The 26,134-nt window shown below is 38.7% G+C and overlaps 1 protein-coding gene across 8 annotated transcripts in view; it reads left to right on the forward strand.

Moving 5' to 3' along the window:
- The first annotated feature begins 511 nt into the window (after window positions 1-511).
- Window positions 512-26,134, forward strand: part of ATG10 (autophagy related 10) — a 259,495-nt gene continuing 233,872 nt past the window's right edge. For 3 of the 8 annotated variants that reach the window (XM_049649751.1, XM_049649752.1, XM_049649748.1), the window contains exons 1-2: window positions 2,847-3,015; window positions 17,050-17,169. In XM_049649751.1, the coding sequence (XP_049505708.1) occupies window positions 2,926-3,015; window positions 17,050-17,169 (210 nt within the window). In that variant the 5' untranslated portion in view covers window positions 2,847-2,925. Of the gene's footprint in view, window positions 603-2,838; window positions 3,016-5,261; window positions 5,341-9,208; window positions 9,327-17,049; window positions 17,170-26,134 lie in introns of those variants that run through there. The other 5 variants (XM_049649755.1, XM_049649754.1, XM_049649756.1 and 2 more) reach the window with 5 other exon arrangements.

Here is a 26,134-nt window from a genome sequence, read left to right on the forward strand (position 1 = left end):
TTTCCTGAGGACCTCCTGGAGGGTGGTGGAAGAGATCTGCCTACTACAAGCAGTGGCAGAGAGAGCTATTCTCCCCAGTATCCATTCTGCCCTTCTTTTTTCTAATAATAAAACAATCTCACTCTGTCGAGCTTTGACTGACCCCTTGGCTACCTAGTGAGAGACTGCATTTTCTACCTTCCTTGTATCTTGGTATGGCCTGTGGGATATGAACTGAAAGACTATGTACAAGTGATATGATTGTACTTTCTTATAAGATTGAGAAAATAAGACATTTCCCATGCAATTTTATACTTGTGTCTCATTCTTGGGCCATACTACCTTAAGGATATTGTGAATTAATATTACAAGATAATTCCCGTAATGTGAAAGGCACAATTATACTGCATTGTAATTTTTGGTAATAAAAATATTCATTGGTTAAAGGAAAATGCTAAATGCAAAGCTTTGATAAACTTATTTTGAAATTTTTTTTTTTTTTTTTTTTACTTTACAGTGTCTCAATAAAACAAAACAAATAAAAAGCCAGAAGGCTTAACTTCTATGAGGCCCTGTGGGAAACATGGGTTTAAAATGTAGTGGACAACCAGAAGCCTGTGAAGGTAAGTAAGGGAAGGTCAAGGGAGCCAGAGGAGATTCAGGGGATTGTAGTTTTATGGAAGCTAAGGGAAACAAGACTTTCTAGATGTGATCAACATGTCCAAATGAAGTGGAGAAATCCAATGAAATAAGGAATGAAAGGGATTTGATCATTAGTCTCAGTTTTCATGTCTATAAAATGGGTATCTTCGTGTAGTTATCATACAGTTAACTATGTTTCTGGTTTATGGAGGGTTCTCAATGAATTTTAGTTTCCTTCTCTTTGTGATTAATTCATTGTTTTATTCAGCAAATACTTATTACTAGTGAGGAACTCTGTTAGAGGCTGGCTATGCAATGACACACTCCACCCTAAAGCACTCTGTAGTGTTGTAGGGTAAACACAAACAGTTTACCAAGAGTGACAAGAGTCACTTTGCCAAGAGTGACAAGATGAAAGGAAGTATATCAAAGTTAGCTGCTTTACTTTGCTTTGTGTTTTTGTTTTTGGCAGATGAACTATGAAACTTAAAAACATGTCAAATGCAGGGGCATATGGGTGGCTCAGTTGGTTATGTGTCCATCTCGTGATTTTGGCTCTGGTTGTGATCTCACGGGCAGGGGATCGAGCACCAAGTGGGGCTCCCATCTGAGCATGGAACTTGATTAAGATTCTCTCTTTCTTTCTCCCTCTGCCTTTCCCCGCTCTTGTGCACCCACTCTCTCTCTCAAAATAAATAAATAAACACTTAAAAGTAGTCTAAAAAATCTCAAATGCATAATTTTTTAACATGGTATTGTTGATGCATGGAAGTGTTTCTAGATTATTGAATACAGTGCCAAGCAATGCATTCTTATTTTTGTATGTGAAAGTTTTGTTTTTCAAATAACTGCTTAAAGCTGAAGGAGACACCCATCCACTAAAGTTCTCACTCAGAACTCATTGCCCTATACTTAAAAAAAAAAAAAAAAAGCCAGTGAATACTTTTAATTGGCAGTTATCTTATTCATTTATATCCACAGTTGCTCAAGTATGTTAGGAAATTCATTTACGAGCAGTATCTTTTTTTTTTTTTGGCAGTATCTTTTTTTACATTGAGTTTTATTTTACATATAGTAAAATCTATCCCATTTATGCGTTTTGGCAAACAAAACGACAGGTGTAATCACTAACACAATTAAGGTATAGAACAGTTCCATTACCCCCCAAAATTTCCTCAAGCTCCTTTTTAGTCAACTCCTTTTCCTGATCGCTATTGATGGGTGTTCTGTCCCTTTTTAAGAACTTTTTATTTTGAAATGATTATAGAGTAACAAGAAACTGCAAAAATAGTACAGAATCTCATGTACCTATCACCTAGCTTTCTCCAATGGTGATATCTTACATAACTGTAGTACAAGATCATAACCATTCTCTGTACGTTTGAAGGCAGGTTTTCCTTTCACTTCTTTGCCTGTATTTACTCTCTTCTTTTCACACAAATTTAATTCTGTTGTGTTAAAAGGAGCAGATGCTAGTTTTCCCTCAGATGTCTTCTGTTGCATTTTCAGTATTTCAGTTCGATCACCCCTGTTACTCCTACATCTTTCTGTGGTCTTTTCTTTATCCCACCGTCCCCAACCCCCAATTTAATTCTGTTGCTAGATTTTTTTTTTTTTTCCCTGAGATATGTATCACAGATGGTACTATTGTCAATTTTCGAATTGCTAACTTCTACTTTGGTCTTCCGTTTTAAAGGAGGTAGTCCTGCCTGTGCTTAATTGTGGCGCTTACAGTAGTTTTACAGTGTGTGTATGTATGTTAGGGTGTTAGCCGGTTTGATTCCCCAACCTCCGTGAAGGTTCTTGCTCGACCCTTTCTCCGTTACCCTTTTATTTTCCAGATATTTGACTATTTGTTGGGAGAAGGGGTGGAACGACCCTTAAAACATGTGGCACCCGTCTCTCAGGTTTGAGTTTGCCTGCCGCACCTCCCCAGTGGGCAGCCTCTGTGGACGCGGAGCGCAAAGCAGCCGTTCGGTTCCCCCGGCCGGTGAGATGAGGGGCGGGGCCTCGGTTCCAGTGGCAGTGGGCTACCGGGAGGTCACGCCCCCTGGCCCGGGCCCTGCGCGCGCGGCTGGCGACGTCAGGCACGGGCGCGAGCTTGGCCCCATGGTGCGCGGGAGGTGCTGGTGCGCATGCTCTGACTCGGTCGCCTCGGTAGCGGTGGCCGAGGGAGGGTTGGGCCTTTCTTTTGGTGTTCCTCTGTGCGCGTGGGCTCTGCTCGTCTGCTACGGTCTCCGTAGCCCTCGGGAGCCCATTATTCTCTTCCTTGAGGCCGCCGGTTGGGCGGCAGCGGGCAGAGCGATGGGCACCTCACCCCGGCTCCCCTCCCCCATGCCCGTTGCCCCGCCCGCCCTGGGCTGGGCGACGGGGTCAGGGGCCGAGCGGAGCTGGGTGAGTATTCCCACAGCATTTGGCTGGCCGCCTCTTCCCGGCTCTGCTTACCGTAGGGTCCTCATCGTACTCTGGGATGGGGTGGAAGGGCGGGTGCGGGTGGGCGGCTAACAGCCCAGCCCTGAACAAAAGACTGGGAAGCGGGGCGCTTGCTAGTGAAATGCAGGCCGCGTCCCAGCGGTGGTGGGACGAGCTTCTGTTTGGGCGTGGGGAGTCGCAGTGGGAAGGAGGGGGCGCACCCAGTGTAACCTGCTCTCTTTGGCCACTACAGAGCCTTCACGGACAACGTGGGTGGTTACTACCATGTGTTTAAGCCTGCGCGGGGATAGCAAGTCTTTGTCCGTGTGACCTTGAAACAAAGGGTCTTAAATTACCAGTGATTTCAATGTCCAAGTTCCACTTAACTTGAAGGGGTTTCATATTCATTGAGGATCAGGAGGAATAAGTTAATATTTATAGCCAACAATTTTTCTTTTCCCAAAGTATCTGCTTATAATATCAAATCATGAACGGGATAGTTAACTGGTTTATAGATACACGTTTATGATGGCAAAAATAATAAACATCTAGCAAAAGCAAAAGGATAGCTCAGAATGAAACCTTGTCTAAGAAGCCCACCTGAGGATGAATTAATTATCTAGCGGACTATACCGTTGTTTGACCGTTATTGATTAGGGCCCAGGCTCAGCAGTTACTTTTTTTTTTTTTTGTCTAATGGAGATGCAAATTATTTTTGACTGGTAGAAAAAGTACTCCTGAAGGTTGTGATTTTATTGCCCTATTTCCAAGATTTTTATAATTTTTCCCATTCAGCTTGCTCCTTCATCAGGAGTTCAATAAATCTTTGCCACAGGCTCACTTTGTGTGAATCATGTTTATAACTTTAAAAAGTTACAATTTAATGGTGGCCTCACGATTTTTTAAATTTAAATTTTATTTTTTAATGTTTTTATTTTTGTGAGAGACAGTGCGAGTGAGGGAGAGGCAGAGAGGGAGAGCAAGAGCGAAGGAGACACAGAATCTGAAGCAGGCTGCAGACTCTGAGCGGTCAGCACCCAGCCTGTGATGGGGCCCTAATGTGAACCTTGAGATGACCTGAGCCAAAGGTGGAGGCTTAACCAACTGAGCCACCCAGGGGCCTCAACAGTGGTCTCACTCTTTAGTGACAAAAGCTTAAGTTTATACTTTCAGAATTGAAAAACATAGTCCCTCAACAACATTATTGGACCCCAAGTAGAATCCTTACTTCTTGCTTCTGAAGAGTTGAATATGGATGAGAGGAAACATTTACAAAATGAAAATTTGATCTAAAAAGAAATGTTGAATATTGAGAAATGCAAATTAAGGGATTGCAATTACAAAAATTAAACATTGTTATTGATATTTTAATTGAGGAAGTTAGTGGAAACAGTTTCTGGTTCTACCCTGGTTTCATTTGGATATAGGTAGGCTTACAAGATTATTTCTCCTTACATTCTTCTCCCTTTGCCAGTTCCTTTCCCTGTTTATTTAGGATTAAATGAGACACTGCTACATGATGAGGCAATCAAGATGGCCATAACGTTTTATGACAAATTCTAAATTGATAGCAGGTCTTAATGCTTATACATTTCTGAGAAAGATAAGCAACTCTTTAAGGAAAAGTATGTCTGCTTTATATAAGTAGATTGTTCGAATATGAGTTTGATTTGATTCTTAATATCTTTGAAGCCTAGAGATGTTTGGGACCCTAGAGGCAGTGTTTGAATCATAAACACAGTCAGGAACTATAACAACAACAAAGTGCCATTGAGATTATTTAGTGATTATGTGTTGAAAACAAATGTCTTCAGGGCCAAGCAGACTGGGTATAAAAGGATTGGAAAGTAGGGGAATGAGAATAAATCCTACCTAAAAGCATCCAGAATAGGGAAAGGTTGCTGAAAACTGCAAAAGCAGAGGTACCTCTAAAGAGCTTGGTACTTCAGTCCTTGGAGTGCTGATCTTATAGGCTTGCAGAACCCAGGAACATACTTACTAATACAAGTTTATCTTTAAGATTAAGGTTGTCTCATATCACTGTCATGTAATAGCCTTCAGAGAAAACTTTTAAAATAATCTCTATGCTAGCTCAAGAACTTACAGTGGTTTCTTATTGCTCACTGTTTTAAATGGAATTTCTTCATAGAATTTTGGAGTTATCTGTAAACTGCTTTCCTTCCCTTCCTCCCTCCCCCCCACTCCCCTACTGCCTGACCTTCCTATAGACTAAGTTCTCAGCTTCATGGTGGTCAAAGGAAAGAAAGAAGCATACCACTTCTCAGGAAAAACACAGCTTTCTTAGAGGTAAATATTTATTGACAGAAATGCAGGTTGTGATCTCAGATTTCAAAAATATGCTAAGAAACACTATGGTTAGTTTTCTAGACTTTGTTAAATTTTTTTTTTCGAGTTTATTTATGTATTTTGAGAGGTAGGGGAGGGGAAGAGGCGAAAGGAGAGAGAGAGAGAGAGAGAATCCCAAGCAGACTCTGCACTGTCAGTGAAGAGCCCACTGCAGGGCTCAAACTCACCAGCTATGAGATCATGACCTGAGCTGAAGTTTGATGCTTAACTGACTGAACCACCCAGGCACCTCAAGGCTTTGTTTACTTTTAACCCACTTCCTAGTGTTTCTTAATGGGGGCTCATCTGGCATTTTTATGGAGCTGCCTCATACCTTGTAGATGCTCTTTGTATCTGTTCCCTGAGCATTAAATTGCAATAGCAAACTACACACCCTCCTATTTGTGACAACTATGTTCTCACTCATTTCCAAACAACTTCTTTGAGCATGGTCCCTCCTAATGTTGGGAACCGTTGGACCATATCAGCCTATGCTTTACCCAATCTATGCACATGTATTGGCACTTTATTTTTAAAACTTAGCAAACTTTTCAGGCCCTTTGTTGAAGAGCTCTTCCATTTCTTTGACATGACTTTGTCTCTACTTGGTAAGCCCTCATTCATGTGTCAAAATTCAATTCTTCAAGAACTGGATTCAAGTCTTCTAGACTCCTTCTTTTAGAGTCTTTGATTTTCGCAGGGAACATTTGACATTCCTTTCTATGAGGACACACACAGCAAAGTGCTGGGATATTGCAGGTGCCAGGTGAATGAGTGAAAGCTTGTGGAAGTAAGAAGGTATGCTAATCTAGTTTTTTGTTTTAAGTTTATTTTGGGCGAGAGAGAGCCCATGCAAGTCGGGGAGAGGCAGAGAGAGGGAGTAAGAGAGAATCTCAAGCAGGCTCTGCAGTGTTAACACAGAGCCTCACATGGGGTCAAACTCATGAACCTTCCGTGAGATCATGACCCAAGACAAAATTGATAGATGCTTAACCAACTGAGCCACATAGTGCCCCTCTAGTTTTTTTTTTTTTTTAATATTTATTTTGAGAGAAAGAGCGTTTGAATGAGCATGCGTGAGCGGGGGCGGGGCAGACAGAGAGAGGTAGAGAGAGAATCCCAAGCAAGCTCCACACTGTCTAGTAGCCCATGCAGGGCTCCATCTCACTAAGTGTGAGATCATGATCTGAGCCGAAATCAAGAGTTGGACATTTAATTGACTGAGCCACCCAGCTACCCCATCTAGTTTTTAATGAAGACTTTGTGAAGAAAAAGGGAATGTTTCTTTCATTAAAAAATGTTGAACACTAATTCTTTTCTTTTTAAGAGAGAGAGAATCCCAAATAGACTCAATGCTCACTGTGGAGCCCCACATGGAGCTCCATCCCGTGGCACTGGGATCATGACCTGAATGGAAAGAAATCAAGAGTCAGATGCTCAACCAATTGAGCCACACAGGTGCCCCACCAATTATTTTTTTAATGGCACTTGGTAGTATATTTTAAAAATATATGGCTTTATCATCTATTTTCAGAATAGCAGAGTCTGTAGTTTCTGATACCGACTTTTTCTGTATCTTCTTATTTGTGGAATAACTTTGGTCAAACTCATATACCATTAGTTCCTGGTTCTGGCCTAATTAGCATACATGCAGACAAGTTAGTCTCTACAAGTCCCACTCAGTATTCAAAAGCACAAAGAGCTCAAATCATCACCAATGGTGGATCAATTTCTCTTGTGTGCTTACAGAAAAGTCTTGTTTTATATAAAAATATGATAATCTTCTTATAAAAATAATGACACTGGTATCAGAAAGATTAGATGTCATATAAATCTGTTGTTTGAATGGGAAAAGACCAATTGGTGAATAAACTTGAAAGTAGAAGAAGGGTACAATAGGTAGAGATATATAAAATAAATTCATTTAAATTTTTAATTTTCTTCATTGCAACTTTTATTTGTTTACAGTGTGCCTGACTGTGTTATAGGTGCTAAGATGCAACTTGTAAGTCAGAAATTTTCAGATGTTTAGACATTGCTCTATCAACTTTTGGTGTTCCCTGCTGTGGAAGAGATGGCTGAGGCTACTTTAATTTTTGTTCCCGTGTAGATAAACTCTTTTTTCCGCATCTTTGTTTTTTTCCTTTATTTATTTATTTATTTATTTATTTATTTATTTATTTATTTTAATGTTTATTTATTTTTGAGAGACAGAGACAGAATGCGAGTGGGTTAGGGGCAGAGAGAGAGGGAGACACAGAATCCAAAGCAGGCTCCAGGCTCTGAGCTGTCAGCACAGAACCCGACGCGGGGCTCGAACCCACGAGTTGTGAGATCATGACCTGAGCCGAAGTCGGACGCTCAACCGACTGAGGCCCCCAGGTGCCCCTCCTTTTTATTTTTTTAAAATAAGATACTCCACTCTGCTACCTCTAGGCATAGATATTTTCCCCCAACAGTTTTCTCAGAAACACAGTGAATCCTCTCAATTTATAAAAGTAAATATGTTTGATTTTTTTTTTTTTTTTTTAGCTCAGGAGTAATTTTTCAGTGGTATGTTTGCCTATGATTTCAGTTCAGAAATGCCAGTTATTTGTAGGTTGGATTTGTGGTCTTTGTCCTCTAATCTATCAATATGCTTTGTTTACATCTTGGTCCTTTTCCTTCTGTGTTAGGAGATCAACTCACATGTATATGTTAAAATACTAATTAGATTTTTTCCAGCTTCTGTACTTCTCTGTATTGCCTCTCATATAGAATTTAAATCTCTACTATTATTATATATTTGAACTCCCAGTTTTTTTCTTATCCACTTTCTTTTACACTCTCAGCTATGGTTCCCCTCCCTCATCTCTTGCTTTTGGAGGCTGTATTTTTCTTTTCCCTTTTTCTTTTTCAATTGGGAATGTAAAGTAGATAATTTCCAAGTTTTCTCCTGATTCCCAGTGTAAGCCCAACACAGAAGCAAGCTTCCTCTCTTCCTCTTTTTTTTTTTTTAACAATCATCTTGATTATTTAAAATGTTTTTATTTTATTTTTGAGACACAGAGAGACAGAGTATGAGTGGGGCAGGGGCGGAGACAGAGAGACACAGACTGAAGCAGGCTCCAGGCTCTGAGCTGTCAGCACAGAGCCTGATGTGGGGCTCGAACCCACGAATTGTGAGATCATGACCTGAGCTGAAGTCAGATGCTTAACTGACTGAACCACTCAGGTGCCCTTCTCTCTTTCTCTTTATGGCAGTGTTCTTTTTTCTTATGGTGCAAGAGCGTCACCTTGGTTCCATACTGTTATTGATTTTTTTGATTTTCTTACCTTGACAGAAGAGGGACTTGTGTAGGGACTGTCTGACTGTGGTCAGAGTGAGCAAGCTCTCTGCACCACTCTCCCTACATCTAGGTAAGGCAGCACTCTTCCTCTACCTGTGAGGTAGGAGAGTGTTCAAAGATACAGTCAAATTAATGAATGACAGATCTTTGTGTACTCAGAAGAGGCCTCCCTTTCCTACTCTCATTTTTCTGTCCTGTGTGTATAACAAGGGGAGTGATTTTGTGTGATTTGAAATGGTTTACTGTTTTTTGAGTTTTTACAGAGGAAGTGGTAGTGGTAAGGTCGCACTCTTCTGAGTGCTCCTCCTGTCCCCCCAGCTACCTAGGGCTGACTTTACACCGTAGCATGCAGTGCTCCACTTGGCTTTACCTTCCAGCTCTGGTCATGAGCATTATATTGTTGAGAGAAAACTGCCTTGAGAGAGAATCACCAATGGGCTTGGAAGCCAGTAGTGGAGGAAGCACCTCACGCTCTCTCTTTTTTTTTTTTTTTTTTGGAGGAAATACAGAATGAGGTAGAGTGAGATGCTTTTTTATATTCTTCCTAACTGGACTTCCTGCTGCTAGAGGCCACAGCCAGCATCAGATACCGATTAACATCCTTCAGTTACATTCCAGGTATAATGTTGTATCCCGTTTGAACTTCATTTGGGATACATATTTTAGTGGGATGGCAGGAAGGGAGTGCTGGGCTCACTGGTCAGTGGCTGTCAAGACTGAACCAAACTTTCTCCCTTTTGCTGCTTCCCCATGCTATTTATTGGATTACCAGGGCTATCGCTGCTGTGCTCCAGCCAGGCTGTCAAATGCCTTGAAATCCAGGTCATTCGCTAGCCATATCAAAACAATCCGTCGTTTGTCTCAATTTCCTAACATACTTCTTCCTGGAAACTATCTCTGGTGCTAACTACAAATGTGTGTTTGGAGGCCTTCAGAATCAGGTAATCTCCCTGATCTGGGCCTTAGATTCCACATTTAAATTTGTACCCTGACTGCTTCTTTGCTCTCTGAAATTTGAGGACCACTACCCAAGAGCCTTGCTAGGTAAGTGATTAGCTAAATGAATTCAAACCAAATTCTTATAATGGTATTGGGTTCAGTTTAACACCCCTATCTAGTAATTACATGTATTTTTTGTTTGGTTTGTTTGTTTTGTTTTTGGAAAGAGTCTAAATATAAATTTATAATAATGTGGTATTGCTGCAGGGAGGGACAAATACAGAGGAAGTTTCCTAGTATTAGTTAAAAATTACCTTTAATGTTTAAAGGTATTCATGGTATATTCTGTTATAATCACGTTTTTTGTAAATGATCTTGAGTTCTGGGGAAACTTAGTTATATTTCTTTAAGTGTTTTAGTCTCACTTTGATTCTAATGTACATTGATTTATAGGTTCATCAAAAGAAATGTCTTTGACATAAACTAAAACTAAAATAAAATAAATTAAAACCAATCAGTTCCCCGCACATTAGATTAAAAAGCACATGAAAAAAGTGGAAAATGGTAGTGAAAAAAATTGTTTCTAACTAAAAAGGATCATTTGAGCAATGATTATACACAGTATTAGAATTCACAGGGGCTGTTTTTCTGAAAAGATATTTAATAGCAGCAGAATAAGCTTCTTCACACTGTCTAGTCTTAGGGCTAACCTCTAGTTTAGAAAGACTGCTTTCACTTGATGGGGAGAAAAATTATTCTACCTTCCCAATCTTTAGCCTCTGCTGAAGCAGTTAAAAAAAAAGGTTTTGATTATTTGAGCTTAAAAAAAAAAAAATCAAATAGCTTTCCAGCAGGAGTAAGACTCCAGCAAAATAGATGTATTAACAACCTACATTTTATGGCACGAAAGAGCTCTGACTCCCTTCTAACTTTTATTTATAGTAAGAAATGAGAGGTTCATTGTTTAGGATGAGATGAGAATTGGAATTAGTGTTTTTACTGAGAGAGAGTTCACTTGTGTTCTGTTGTCACCTCTAGTCTGAATTTATTTATTTATTTATCTTTTTAATTTTTTTTTAAACATTTATTCTTGAGAGACAGAGAGAGACAGAGTGTGAGTGGGGGAGGGACAGAGAGAGAGGGAGACACAGAATCTGAAGCAGGATCCAGGCTCTGAGCTGTCAGCACAGAGCCTGATGCGTGGCCTGAACCCACAAACTGTGAGATCATGACCTGAGCCGAACTCGGATGCTTAACCGTCTGAGCCACCCAAGCGCCCCAAGTCTGAATTTATTTTTAAGCTTACGTCTGGAAACCGAGGAAGTTCACATGTCTAAGGTTTTATATTTGCAAAATAAATTCTTGCCATTTTTGCTTATTAAGCTGCAGTTGTGGTTATTTCCATTTTTGGCCATAATTTGAGGCATCTCATAGTAAGAAGTTCTAATATTCCCATTTCTGCCTCTACTAGTCTATAAACTTGGTAGAGACCAGTGTATTACAGCTTGAAAAGTGTATATAAAAATGTTGATTGTAGGGGTGCCTGGGTGGCTCAGTCGGTTGAGCGTCCGACTTCGGCTCAGGTCATGATCTCATGGTCCGTGAGTTCCAGACCCGCGTCGGGCTCTGTGCTGACAGCTCAGAGCCTGGACCCTGTTTTAGATTCTGTGTCTCCCTCTCTCTCTGCCCCTCCCCCGTTCATGCTCTGTCTCTCTCTGTCTCAAAAATAAATAAATGTTAAAAAAAAAATTAAAAAAAAAGTTGATTGTATTATGTTTTCATTTTTAGAAAGTTGAAATATTCTTACTTGAGCAAAGAGACAATAATTATTCAGTGATATTTCATTATGATATAATGATTCAAATTGAGATGGATGTCATTTTAATATAATATAGTTCTTAATTTTGTAATCAAGCCATAAGTGTATGTATTATTATATGTAACATCCTTCAGCAAAGCCCAGTCCTTAGATAATTTTAAAAGTATTCAACCAAATATTAATTGGTGCTTTGATGTGCTGTCATCTTGCTACTGGCACAGAGCTGTTAATTAGATAAACTATGGCTATTGAGTGAGATTTTATGTTTCAACTAACATTTTGAATAGTTAGGTAAACCTCAAGTAACTGGGGGGGGGGGCTTAGGGAATGGAGTGTTTTTACTTTAGTTCAATTTTGTTGTTAAATAAGGGCTTGTTTGGAATTTATAAAATATGCCAAAATATATTAGTATTTTTTTAAATGAATTACATTCAATTTTTGTTTGATTTAGTATCTCAATATATGTCAGGGTCATTATATAGTTAAAAAAAACCCTAATTTTCTGACTGCTCCTTTTTGGTCTCCCTATTCTAGTTCTGTATCCTCTCTCTGAGTCATCATATGTGTTCTCTTGTTTACGTAATGTTGATTTACAATCAATATTTCTGGCCCAGCTCTCTCTTTCCTTCTGAATTCCAGATTCATCTCCAAATGCCTGCTAGATTCCCTTCACGTGGTTATTCCACAGGCTTTTTAAACTCAAGCTCAGTGTGGTTAAATTAAGCCCATCTCAGTCCCCAAACCTGCTCTTGCTCAGTGCACCACTACCTAGGGTGAAGAGCTGGGAATCTCTCTTAAATCTTTTCTCTCATCTATCCCTCACATATCAAGATCACTAGTTGTAATGAGTATACCAGCAAAATGTCTTTTGAATCCCTCCCTCTTCTACCGTACCTCCAGTGTTTGGCTCTGTTTAGCATCATTTTGTCTTTCCTGGATTATTGCTAGAGACTATCAACTGGTCTTCATTTAGTCAGGCAAAGCCTGTAGTCCCTCCTGGAAGCCAGAATGCAAATATGATCAGATTCCCCCCACTTTCAACACCCTTTTGAGCCCTCAGGGTACCAGGCTCTTCTGTCTTCATCAACAGTAGTTCTCTCAGTACCTCTCTTCTACCTCTGTATTTCAGTTAAGCAAGAGTTCTTCTATTACCAGACTTTCCCTTACGTTCAGATTTTTGTGCATCCTGTTCCTTTGCCTCCTTCCTTTGCTAAGTTGGCTTCCGTTCTTCCTTTTAGTGTCTTCTTTCTTAGGTATCACTTTCTCAACTTGTGTATGCACTGAAGCTGCTTAACCGGGATTTGGTATGTAACCCGGAGATCTCTCATCCATACCTGAAACATTTGATGACTGCCTCAGTAGAAGTACTGAGTACTGGTACTTTATTGTCTCTTATGTACTTCCATTCCTGTACTTGCTGCTTTCTTTTCCCAAACCTATTCTCCCACTGTTTTCTTACCCTCTCAGATTTTCCATTGTGATTTCAGGAGCACACATCTGCAATAAACAAACATATAAATCCTAAACCCATTATTGTCTTTACTACATTCTGTGAAGTAAATTAAGTATTCCCAGAAAAAGAATTTTATGGTTTAAAGCGTCAGGAAACCCCAAGTTAGTAGTTTCCCCACCACAGTGTGTATTGTGAATTTCTAGGGTGGGGGTGCCGAGTGGATGTAGTGTGGATCAGTTTTCACACTTACATATCACATGACGTTAACATCTTCACAGGTCATTGCTTCCACTAACTAGTTTTAAAGGAAACTTGGCTTTGAAACAAAGAACAACAAACAAAAACTGAAGTTCTTTGAGTGGAAGCTGCTGCTTCCTCCACCCTATAAATTTCAGGGTATGGAGACTGCTGGTAACCTCCACTACCTACCCTAGAGCCAATTTTAGGTCACTGCTTCTCTAGCCTCTTGTCAATATCGTTGCTCCTTTGAGGCTCCTTGGAAGCTCTTTTTGAGGACTTTCGTATCCTATGAAATTCAGCTCCACCAGACATAGCAAGCTAGGTTTTTTGTTTGTTTGTTTTTGTTTTTTTCCTTACATACTGTCCCTACTGGCTACTTTTACCACCATCTTGAGGAGGAATCCAAGGCTGTGTTCTAACTCATCAGGATCACATGTATGTTTATTAGTGCTTATTCTTGATGAACTCAGGATTATACACCATGTATCACTTATCATCTCTGTGCTCTTCCATTTCCTACCATTTGTCCCTTGTCATTTACAAATTTTTCATTTGATCTTCCTTCCACCTTATTTAAAGAGCTCTCCACCCCCACCAGCTCTCCAAATAATTCTAAGTAACTTCAGTATCCATGTGGAAAACAGCAAACATAAGCCTCATAGTTTTCTTTTTTTAAATGTTTATTAATTTATTTTGAGAGAGTGAGAGAAAGAGAGAGAGAGAGTGAGCATGCAGGGGAGGGACAGAGAGAGAGAAGGAGAGAGAGAATCCCAAGCAGGCTCCATGCTGTCAGCATAGAGCCCGACCTCACAGAGTCATGACCTGAGCCAAAATCAAGAGTCGGATGCATAACCAACTGAGCCACCCAGGCACTTCAAGTCTCATAATTATCTAAACTTACTGAGTTCCAGTGACCTTCTTCTCTAAGTTACTTTATAAACTTGGTAAGCTCTCCTGAAGTTCTAAAGTCTCATAGTCTTCCTAGGCTTCCTTTTCCTTCCTTTCACTATGGTTGTTGTTAGCCCTTTTTGTATTTAATACTCTTTGATACTACCATATTTTCATAGCCCCTTCAGTCTACTTTTGGTATGTTTCCTACCTAAACTCTGAACTATTCTCACTAGCATATTCTATTCCTTCTTCTATATGTATCCATACACTGAATCCACCCAGCAAAACCTTAGCTTTGCATGTGTGCCCAATGCAGCTCCCTGCTGGTTCCCATATGTGGTGAACTGATTATTGCTGAAGGTAATCACAACCACCTTGTAGTCCAAACTCTTGCATGGCACACAAACCTCCCTTCAAGAAGTTTAGAACTCTTCCATCTTGTATCTTTGAGGCCTTCACTCTGTCTTTCAGCTCCAGTAGAGGGCAGCCAAGTTTAATTTGCATATGACTAGACTATCTCTATCTCCCTATACCTTCTATACTTCCTGCATCATGTTTCTGAGATCAGTCTTAGTGTTCTCTACACCCTAACTTGCCTTTGTTCATACCATTTTTCCTGCTTAGACTACTGTTCTAACCCTTGTGCTTCACCCACTGACAATCTGCTCTACAAAAACTCTTATATACCTTAAAGATTCATCTTCATGCCCACCCACACACCCTCCCACACTATCCCCTCTTTATAAGGGACTCCATCATTTGTGTGTACTTTAAATAGAAGTCCTGTTTTCCAGTGCTGTGAGAATTAAGAGTTGAGCAATTAATTGAAGACGTTGATTAAAGCTAGAGTTAAAATACTTAAGAAAAATACTTAGAACAGAAATACATTCATTTGCCAGTTGTCTCATGTATGACTAAGGGATTTTCTTTGAGTATGGGTAATTGGTTGGAATTCATTCTTCCTTCATTAATTTGGAACCCAGAATGCATCCTCTATATTTCCATTTTATTTTTTTCTTTTCAGCACAAGCAGGGGAGAGGGAGAGAGAGAGAGAGGGAGAATTTTAAGCAGGCTCCAAGCTCAGTGCAGAGCCCAGTGCAGGGCTCAATCCTGCAACCCTGGGATCATGACTTGAGCTGAAATCAAGAGTTGGATGCTCAACCGACTGAGCCACCCAGGAGCCCCTCCAATTTTGGTTTAAAAGAAAGAATTCAAGCCATTCATGTAGCAATCTGAGCATGGAATCCTAGATTTGTATGGTTTTCCCCCCACCATTTTTTTTGGTTTTTCCCCCACCGATTTTTTCGGTTACATTGTCCATACCTACTTCAATGATAGTTTCTTTTTCTTATGGAGACTTACTGTTATAAAGTCTTTCTGAGGCATTAAATCATAGAAATAAGAGTTATTATTTTTTTTACTTATATTTTATTGGTTTGGTTTGTGGAGTATTTAATTAAAGTAGTATTTATAATATACCCATGTGGTTTGTTAACATAAACTCAACTGATGGGAAGGAGGTGCTTCATGATCAGAATGTTGTAGACACCAGTCAGTGTTTTACTGAGGGGATGGATACTATTTTGATTAACCTGGAAAGTTGGTTGAATGGAAGTTGGTTAAGGGAGTTTCTACTATAACGATTTTTATTGCTTATCTCCCTTTATTACAGTGTGAGCTCATACAAGGCAGGGGCTGTATATATACATATTTTTCATTTTGTATATCTAACCTTCACCACACACAGTACCTACCATAGATATTAAGTATATATTTGTTGTATGAGTGAACAAATGCTTGTATAGGTCATACTAAATTTGAATAATCAGAAAGAATACTGCACTGAGAATCAGCTAGTATAGACAGATCATTGGCCCTGGAGCCCTCCTGGGGTTTGAATCCTTTCTCATTTGCATTTCTTGAGCAGGTTACTTTCTCCTTTTCATTTGGGGAATGAGGATAACAATAGTCTTTGGGTTGTGTGAGGGTTAAATGGGAATCTAAAGTACTTAGCATTGTGCTTGACAAAGTAAGCAGTCAACAAGTGCTAATTTTCTTGATGGTGCTTTTCACCAAAGAGGAGACCATGGGAATTCACTTGGTCTAATTTTTCTCATTAAGGGACTTGAATTACATAATGTATCAGTTTCTTTCTAGCTTTAAAATTCTCTTTTTATAAATACTTTATGTTTCGGACATACTTATGTAACAAATATGTGGCTATTCCTTGATTTGTCACATTTGTAGATTCTATAAAGTAGGTAATTACTAAGGTGATCCTGACTTTACACCTTGAAGAACTAATACTTTCAGGCTTTAGAACATCATTTGTTAGAGAGGTGAACTCTAATAAGTGTGAAGACCAGCTCAGCTCTACTAAGCACTGCCGTGCTATCTACGTAAGGGCTAAGTAAGGTAGGAAGTAGAGAAGGAAGCTCTGAAGAGATTGTTTGGAAACATTAGCTTAGAAGAAGTGAGATAAAATTAAGCTCTGGAAACTAAATTTATGGACAGATTAACTTTTTGAACCCTAGATACACATTTGTTATAAATTTAGGTTAAAAAAAATTTTTTTTTAAATGTTTATTTTTGAAATAGAGCACAAGTGGGGGAGTGGCAGAGAGAGGGAGACACAGAATCCAAAGCAGGCTCCAGGCTCTGAGGTGTCAACACAAAGCCTGATACCGGGCTGGAACTCATGAACCTGAGAGATCATGACCTGAGCTGAAGTTGGACGCTTTTGGATGCATAACCAACTGAGCCACCCAGGCGCCCCATAAATCTAGGTTTTCAGTTTTCATGTTGATCACATTTTCTTCCTGATTAAAAAATGGGGATAGACTGAGAAAGATGGAAATGTGACACTTTTTTGGAATGGCTCTGAGAATATTTTCCGTTCAGTGTCCCAAATTTTGGTTTGAAGAAATAAGTGATTTAGCAGAATTACTTTTAGCATTCATTCCACAGCTGATGCTTATACTTAGTTTTTATATTGCAGTTATCATTTAGTATGGAAGAAGATGAGTTCTTTGGAGAAAAAACATTCCAGCATTGTTGTGCAGAGTTCATTAGACATTCACAGCAGATAGGTGATGGCTGGGAATGGAGAACTTTGAAGGTAAGAACAGAAATTTTTATATTCTATATAAATGAAGGTTTGTGTTTTTTTGACCATGTAAACCTCAGTAATTGAAACTAATATGTGAAAGCTAGTTTGATTTAGTAAAAGGCTTGAATTGAAGATGTTTTAAAACAGATGTCCATTTTATTGCTTCAACTATATATACTCATTATAATTAAGCTAGTGAAGTATTATCTAGAAAAGTCCTTAGGTGACCTGCTTTAATTTAATAGATAAGAATGCTTAGCATATTAACTATCTGAATGTAAACAGATGCTTCTGTGGTGCTTCAAACCATTTATTTACACTATTAATTTTCTTAGGAAAGTACTTTTGTCCAGAGAGTGGAAAGATAATCCTGAAACCAAATCATAGTCAAACAATCACAAATTCTGAAATACTGAGAACTGAATTAATTGGGAATTTCTTAATATCGTAAACACATTCCAAAACATTCTTTCTTTTGATTCTATTTGGTAATAACAGTGTGAAAGGTCTATGTACTTATCTATTTCCACACAGACATTTAGTTAAGATTCTCTGCCACAAGCTTTTAAAGAGTTCATTGAGATAATTTTCAGAGAGGATGTTTCCTTTGCTTGATGTCTTAATCTCGTTCCTAAAAAAGTGGTGATTCCTGTTTTTTTGCTTATTGGCTGTTTTCTGTATGAATTCTGAGAAATGTGAATAGTTTTGAACTGATTCCTATGATTCAGAACTAGGCCAGGGAAATCCAGGTCTTGATTCAGTCTAGAGTGCCACTGGAGAGAGAAACCATGATTTCCTTCGGGTCATATGCCAGCTAAGCTTTCATGGGGGTTGGGGTGGGGAGTGTCAGGGGAGACTCCAGCCCTATTGGACAGTTCTTAAGCCTCTGTGGCATCTCCTGCTCCAGGATAACATGACCTTATTATTAGCACCTATTATTAATCTTTTTCCTGAGTATTTTATAATTTTGTTTGCTATTCTTTTTGAGTTTATTCATCTTATTTCTTCTGTGATTATTGACATATAAAAGAGTTGCTGTTTTGTATGTCAACTTTGTGACCATACCATCACCTGAGTTCTCCTTTTAGTCTCAGAGATTTCTCTTGTGACTTCTAAGGTAGAGTGAGGTCATCTGCAAATGAGGAATTTTTGTTGCCTTCTTTGTAATATTTCTCTTATTTTATGAATTGAGTAGAAAAATAAGTAATAGTAATAACATATCTCCTTCATTAACTTTAATATCATTGTTTCTGATATATAATGATTTTAGAAAGTGCTGGTTGTTTATTCATTGAATGAGTATAGCTTTCTGACCTCTTTTGACCTGTAATAATTTGATGGTTATTTCTTTGAAAGTTTTTCTTTTTACCAGATTTTTAAAAAAAGTTTATTTATTTATTTTGAGAGAGAGAGAATGAGCGGGAGAGGGGCAGAAAGAGAGAGGGAGAGAGAGCATCCCAAGCAGGCTCCACACTGTCAGCTCAGAGCCTAACGTGGGGCCTGAAGTCACCAACAGCAAGATCATGATCAGAGCCCAAATCAAGAGGTCAATGCTTAACCCACTGAGGCACCCAGGTGTCCCTCACCAGATTTTTTAAAAAAGAAATTTTCTTTTGTCTTAAGCTGGAGGTAGAATAATAGATACTCCAGTTACCATTTCAAGGACCTGAATGGGTTAGGGAGGGAGCTGGGACTGTGTTTATGTGTGTGTGTGTGTGTGTGTGTTTGCTTGCATGCATGCACATGTTGGGGGTGCTGGGGTAGGTCTCTAGGAGGGAGATTCGTAAAATAATCCTTAAATACCTGTTCGAAATTTCCTCATTGAATTTGTTGAAACTAGTGCATCAAAAACTAGTTTCCAGGATTTGTTTTTATTCTTGTCTCGCCTCTGCTTCAGGGATAGATAGGGATGGCTCTGTTTGGCTCCTTGTTTGTTGCCACTGCCTGCTGAGTTAGGAAAGTTCCCTACCCTTGGAATGAGAATTGCACCTCTAATTAAGGGCAGTTTTCTTTAATGTGGGAGTGAGCCCATAGGTAGTACCAAAAGAAAACAAAACACTGTTTAGAGAAGATCTTTATAGCCTTAGGGCAAGAACTGCAAACTCAAAAGCCTTGGAATCTGGGCATGGTAACATAAAAGGGTCAAGCTGCTAGGTACAAGACAATATGGACACTGAATCCTATGGCCTGTAGCTGACCAGAGTGCTTGTCTTATTGCCAGGTTGGGAACATGGACCCAGGGGTTACCAGATTTTCCAAGAGGTGAAAAAGATCTAGGGGGGAGAAATCTCTAAATTTTCAAATATTGGTAACTAATTAAAAAAGATTTTTCAAAGTCAGGACCAAATCCAACATGCCGGTGATGTATAGTATGTAGGATATGTGTGGCCAGTTGATGACTTCTGGGATTGGGTGTGTGTGTGGTAGGACTGTGGTTTCTTACCTCGCCCTGCCTCAGTGCATGGTGTTGATCTTAGTAAAGGGGGCTCTAGGCAAAGCACATACCTTTCTTCTGAATTTTGGGATGTTAGTATTTTTGCCACTTAATTTCTGCAGTTTTGTGTTAGTTTTATGAAGTAGATTATGAATCAGTCACTTGGTTATTTCTTTCAAACCTTTTTTTTTTCAACGTTTTTTATTTATTTTTGAGACAGAGAGAGACAGAGCATGAACAGGGGAGGGGCAGAGAGAGAGGGAGACACAGAATCGGAAACAGGCTCCAGGCTCTGAGCCATCAGCCCAGAGCCTGACGCGGGGCTCGAACTCACGGACCGTGAGATCGTGACCTGGCTGAAGTCGGACGCTTAACCGACTGTGCCACCCAGGCTGAGGAGAATACTTGTACTGTTGTTTTACTTTATAGGCTCCAGAAGTTTATTTTTATTTTGTTAAAACATAGTTGTCTTTAAGTATAGGTGGGAAACAACAAGCTGAACATATTTAAAGTACACAGTTTGATGTTTTGATGTGTATATAAACCTATGAGCCCTCAATACACTGAAGAGAGTGAACATATACATCACCTTGTATATCCTTGTATACCTTCGTAATGCTTCCCTCCACCCCTAAAAACCATTATTTTTTTTCCTGCAAGTTATATTTAAGAAGAATCTTGGTGGGGTGCCTGAGTGGCTCAGTTGGTTAAGTGTCCTACTTCGTTCAGTTCAGGTCATGATCTTGAGGTTCATGAGTTCGAGCCCTGTGTCGGGCCCTGTGCTGAAAGCTGAGAGTATGGAGCCTGCTTCATTCTGTCTCTCCTTCTCTCTGCCCCTCCCCTGCTCATGCTCTCTCTCTCTCCTCAAAAAAAAAATATATTTAAAAAAAATTTTTTTTAAGAAGAATCCTGTTTATCCCTATATAGAGTGCCTCCTTTAAGGAGTACCCATATTGTCACTCATACCTTCAGGACTGTTTATAAATAGATTTGGCACCATCCATTTTATTTCTTAAATTTAAAAGAATCATGACAATATTTAGAGAATTGGTTAAATTCAACTTTACAGATAAGGCAAAACATTACTTCCCCTGAAAAGTTAATGAGAAGGGCAGTGTGAATTAATGAAACATATAAATAATTTAAAAATTTAAAAATAAAACAGTTTCTTAAAGTCATCAAAATAGTTTCAATTTTTATATTTTAAAGGTATGTGGAATATGGAGAATAGTTCTAAGTCATTATTTTTCAGTGGACTGCATGCTCTTGGCATCTGGACAGGACTGTTCTTGTTTCTGTACCCCCAACATTTACAAACCTGTCAGGGAGGTGGTACACTCTTGTTGAGAGCCATTGTTTAACAGAATGGTTTGTCAGATATTAAAGATACAATTTAAGAGCATTAGCTTTAGACTTAAACATGGCTATAAATCCTTCCTTTACCCTTTACTAGCTGGATTTTGGCCAAGTTAGTTAACGTCTCCAAACTTCTTTTCTTTAAAAAAAATTTTTTTTTTAATGTTTATTCATTTTTCAGAGACAAAGAGTGTGAGTGGGGGAGGAACAGAGAGAGAGGGAGACACAGAATCTGAGGTAGGCTCCAGGCTCTGAGCTGTCAGCACAGAGCCCGATGCAGGGCTCAAACCCACAAACTGAGAGATCATGACCTGAGCCGAAGTCAGACGCTTAACCAACTGAGCCACCTACGTACCCTTTATTTTCTTTTTTTGTAAGATAGGAATAAAAATAATACCCACCATACAACCTCGTAGTTGTGTAGATTAAATGAGATTTACATTCAAAGAGTTTAGCACTGTTTCTGGCACATGGAAAGCCAAATTATGGTTATAATTTTTAGCTAGTTGTTTGAAATTTTCAGTGTCTTTTATTACAGAAATAATGCTATAAGTGAAATTGCAGTTAACTTTTCACAAAGTTCTGTTTAGGTGTATTTAGCACCAACTGTACTGGTCTTGGTATATTATTCTGAGTCTTGTAGGATAAGGGAGAGCAAAAGATGGCAAATAACAATGAATGCAACCGCTTGAAAGACAAGTATTTTCAAAATCCAAGAGTTCATAAAAGAGAAAGAGAGACAGAGAGAGAAAATGATAGAATGAACAGACACAGGAGAGAATAGAGTAGAAGAGTCTCCATTGAACATTATTGGGAGAATCTAGGACATCAAGATTTTTGTTAGAAAATTATTAGTCAAAAGGAAAGAGATAAACATTTATCTTACTTTTTCTGTATGATCTATATTTCATGGTAACTAAATAGACTAATGTGATAAGGGAACTTTTATTTTTTCAAAATTCCATCTAATAAACATAGAAATGATGGTAGAATTAGAAAATCATTACTTTTCAATGTCTAATGAAATGAATTAAGTGATAGTTATCACTGGATGAAACTATTAGGTGAAAAGTTGATGGGGAATTTAGAAAGGAGGGATTGAGCTATCATCACGTGAACCTAGTGATTAATTATAACATTACTAAAAATAGTGCATCCAGATATGATATACTTGCTGAAGTTATTTTTTTTTAATGTTTATTTATTTTTGAGAGAGAGAGAGAGCAAGCAGGGGAGGGACAAAGAGAGGGGGAGACCAGAATTGGAAGCACACTTCAGGCTCTCAGCTGTCAGCACAGAGCGTGACACAGGGCTCGAACTCACGAGGCTTCGAGCTGTGAGATCATGACCTGAGCTGAAGTTGGCTGCCCAACCAACTGAGCCACCCAGGCACCCCATACTTGCTGAAGTTTTATAACTTGAATCACAGAGTAAAGTCCATGAAATATTCTTGCTCAAAATGTTGAGCCTGAATAGAAATCAATTAAAGAAGTCAGTTGATCGAGAACCAAGTTAATTGATATCACAGGAAACAAATAGGGAAACACAGAAATCTAAAGGACAGCTGATCCAATTTCCTTAAAAATTTAATGGTTGGATAAAGAAGTGAAGAGAGGATTGCATCTCTATCTAGCAAGTTTGTTATTAAAATATCCTTTCTGGGCAGTGACCAGTAAGTGGTCCCCATGTGTAAGACTAGTATGTAGCTTAGGTCATATGTGAGTCACTATGGGACAGTGATGACCACCAGCCTGGTTCAGGGTCACAGGTCCAATGACCATGCACTTGGATGTTTTGACAGTGTCAACTTGCTATGAAAGTTTCTAAGTCTTTACTTTTCTTTTCTGAATTTATCGTTTTGACCTATGGGAAAGAGTGTGAGGATTTTGATAATAGTTTTTGGACTAACAACAATCAGTACGTGAACAGACACCAGTTCAGATCACACTTGGAGAAGCACTACTCTAGAATTCAAAAATTCAAGACACATAACCTAATGTAATTTGTGATCCTGACTCAAACAAATCAACTGTAAAAGGGCCTTTTTAAAGATAGTTAGGGATATTTGATTATGGAATAAAGTATAAAATGATACCAGTTTAGCTTAGCAAAATAAAAAACAAACCAGGGATAGATGAAACAAATGAGGCAAAATCTTAATATGTATTGAGTATGGGTAATGTATATATAGCTTTGAATTTGGTACTATTTTGTCTACTTTTATGTACGTTCCATATATGCTTCCTTTTCTTCTATCTTGTCATAATTTACTCTTTACCCTAAACTTTGTTAGTAATTACTGATGTTCGTAGCCTTATCTTAGATTTAGACCCCCTTTGGGGATTTGTGCAGAGTTTAAAACTTCAAACCAACTTACCTTCTAAATTTTTTGTTTTTCTGTTTTTACCTGCTAGAGAGGAATACATTAGTTTAGGACCTCAGTTCTGTGATTTGACCTTTCACAGGTTATTGATAAAATAATTTCCTGTGGGTTTCCAACTTTCTTCTCTCACTTTTGTATAACAAAAATAGCAAGAGAGATATTCAGATACTGCAGACAAAATACCATTCTACCTAATCTTGAGATTGGATTTTATACAGTTAATACTATTTTATATGTTATTGTTCAAGAAGAACTAACGGGCCTCCCCACCAACATTAATTCCCATCTCTCGTTAAACCTGCTTGATTATATTTTGAAATTTACATAGCAACACACTAGAAATATTTTAATTACTTTCTTTACAGCTCAGGAATAGTTGATTGAAAGGGCTTATTTCCTAATTTAGATAGAGTAAAAGTTTGCAATTTCATTTTCTTCTTAGAAATTTAAACTGATTTTTGGGACACCTGGTTGGCTCAGTTGGTGAAGTGTCGAACTTCAGCTCAGGTCATGATCTTGCAGTTCTGTGGGTTTGAGCCCCTCATGAGGCTCTGTGCTAACAGCTCAGAGCCTGGAGCCTGCTTTGGATTCTGTGTCTCCCTCTCTCTCTGCCCCTCCCCCACTCATGCTCTGTCTATCTCTCAAAAATAAATAAATAAACATTAAAAAATTTTTAAAAATTTTAAACTGATTTTTAAAATAAAGTTTATTTACTTATTTTGAGAGAGAGAGAGAGAAAGAGAGAGAGAGTGGGGGGGGGGGCAGAGAGAGGGGGAGAAAGAGAATCCCAAGCAGGCTCTGTGCTGTCAGCCCAGAGCTGATGAGGTGCTCGATCCTTTGAGCCAAGGGATCACGAACTGAGCTGAAATAAAAAGTTGGACATTTAACAGACTGAACCACCTAGGCTCCCCTAAACTGATTTTTTAATTCTTTCTCTTTACTCGTCTTTCTGGTTAATTCACATTGCTTTTCTTAAAAATCCTTTACCATTATGCTAATTATACAAAATTCATATTTTAAAAAAATTGATTGTAAAGTATTTCTACATTTTACTTGATTCCATACTTTAACACTATCTTGGTAGAAAATCTACCTTGCTCTTACCATCAATCCTGTTGCCCTCCTGAATTTTACACATTTCTTATTTGCACAGCTGTTTTTATTTTTAATGTCTTATCATAACAAAATTTCAAGGTGTAAAAGTAAAGAGAACAGTGTAATGAATTTGCATGTACCTATCACCTAGCTCCCACAATTAACAAGTCACAGCCAGGTACAGACTGTTTTAAAGCACCTCTAGCATATATAAAATGATGAAACATATCTCAATTTAATTAACTTGGCTTTCCATTTATGAAAAGCTAATACCATCCTCAATGGGGAAAAACTGAGAGCTTTCCCCCTGAGATCAGGAACACGACAGGGATGTCCACTCTCACCACTGTTGTTTAACATAGTGTTGGAAGTGCTAGCATCAGCAATCAGACAACAAAAGGAAATCAAAGGCATCCAAATTGGCAAAGATGAAGTCAACCTTTCACTTTTTGCAGATGACATGATATTATACATGGAAAACCCGATAGACTCCACCAAAAGTCTGCTAGAACTGATACATGAATTCAGCAAAGTCGTAGGGTACAAAATCAATGTACAGAAATCAGTTGCATTCTTATGCACTAATAATGAAGCAACCAAAAGACAAATAAAGAAACTTATCCCATTCACAGTTGCACCAAGAATCATAAAATACTTAGGAATAAAACTAGCCAAAGATGTAAAAGATCTGTGTGCTTAAAACTATAGAAAGCTTATGAAGGAAATTGAAGAAGGTACAAAGAAATGGAAAAACATTCTGTGCTCACGGACTAGAAGAATAAATATTGTTAAAATGTCAATACTACCCAAAGCAATCTACACATTCGATGCAATCCCAATCAAAATTGCACTAGCATTCTTCTCGAAGCTAGAACAAGCAGTCCTAAAATTTGTATGGAACCCCAAAAGACCCCAAATAGCTAAAGTAATATTGAAGGAGAAAACCAAAGCGGGAGGCATCACAATCCCAGACTTTAGCCTCTACCAAGCTGTAACCATCAAGACAGCATTGTATTGGCACAAAAACAGACACAGACCAATGGAATAGAATAGAGACTCTAGAATTGGACCCACAAAAGTATGGCAAGCTAATCTCTCACAAAGCAGGAAAGAATATCCAATGGAAAACAGACAGTCTCTTTAACAAATGGTGCTGGGAGAACTGGACAGCAACATGCAGAAGGATGAAACTAGACCACTTTCTTACACAATTCACAAAAATAAACTCAAAATGGATAAAGGACAGGAAACCATGAAAACCCTAGAGGAGAAAGCAGGAAAACACCTCTCTGACCTCAGCCACAGCAATTTCTTACTTGACACGTCCCCAAAGGCAAGGGAATTAAAAGCAAAAATGAACTATTGGGACCTCATGAAGATAAAAAGCTTCTGCACTGCAAATGAAACAATCAACAAAACTAAAAGGCAACCGATGGAATGGGAGAAGATACTTGCAAATGACATATTGGATAAAGGGCTAGTATCCAAAATCTATAAACAACTCACCAAACTCCACCCCTGAAAAACAAATAATCCAGTGAAGAAATGGGCAGAAGACATGAATAGACACTTTTCTAAAGAAGACATCCAGATGGCCAACAGGCACATGAAAAGATGCTCAATGTCACTCCTCATCAGGGAAATACAAATCAAAACCACACTGAGATACCACCTCACACTGGTCAGAGGGGCTAAAATGAACAAAT

The sequence above is a fragment of the Panthera uncia genome (genome assembly GCF_023721935.1).
Source record: "Panthera uncia isolate 11264 chromosome A1 unlocalized genomic scaffold, Puncia_PCG_1.0 HiC_scaffold_17, whole genome shotgun sequence".
NCBI lineage: Eukaryota > Metazoa > Chordata > Mammalia > Carnivora > Felidae > Panthera > Panthera uncia.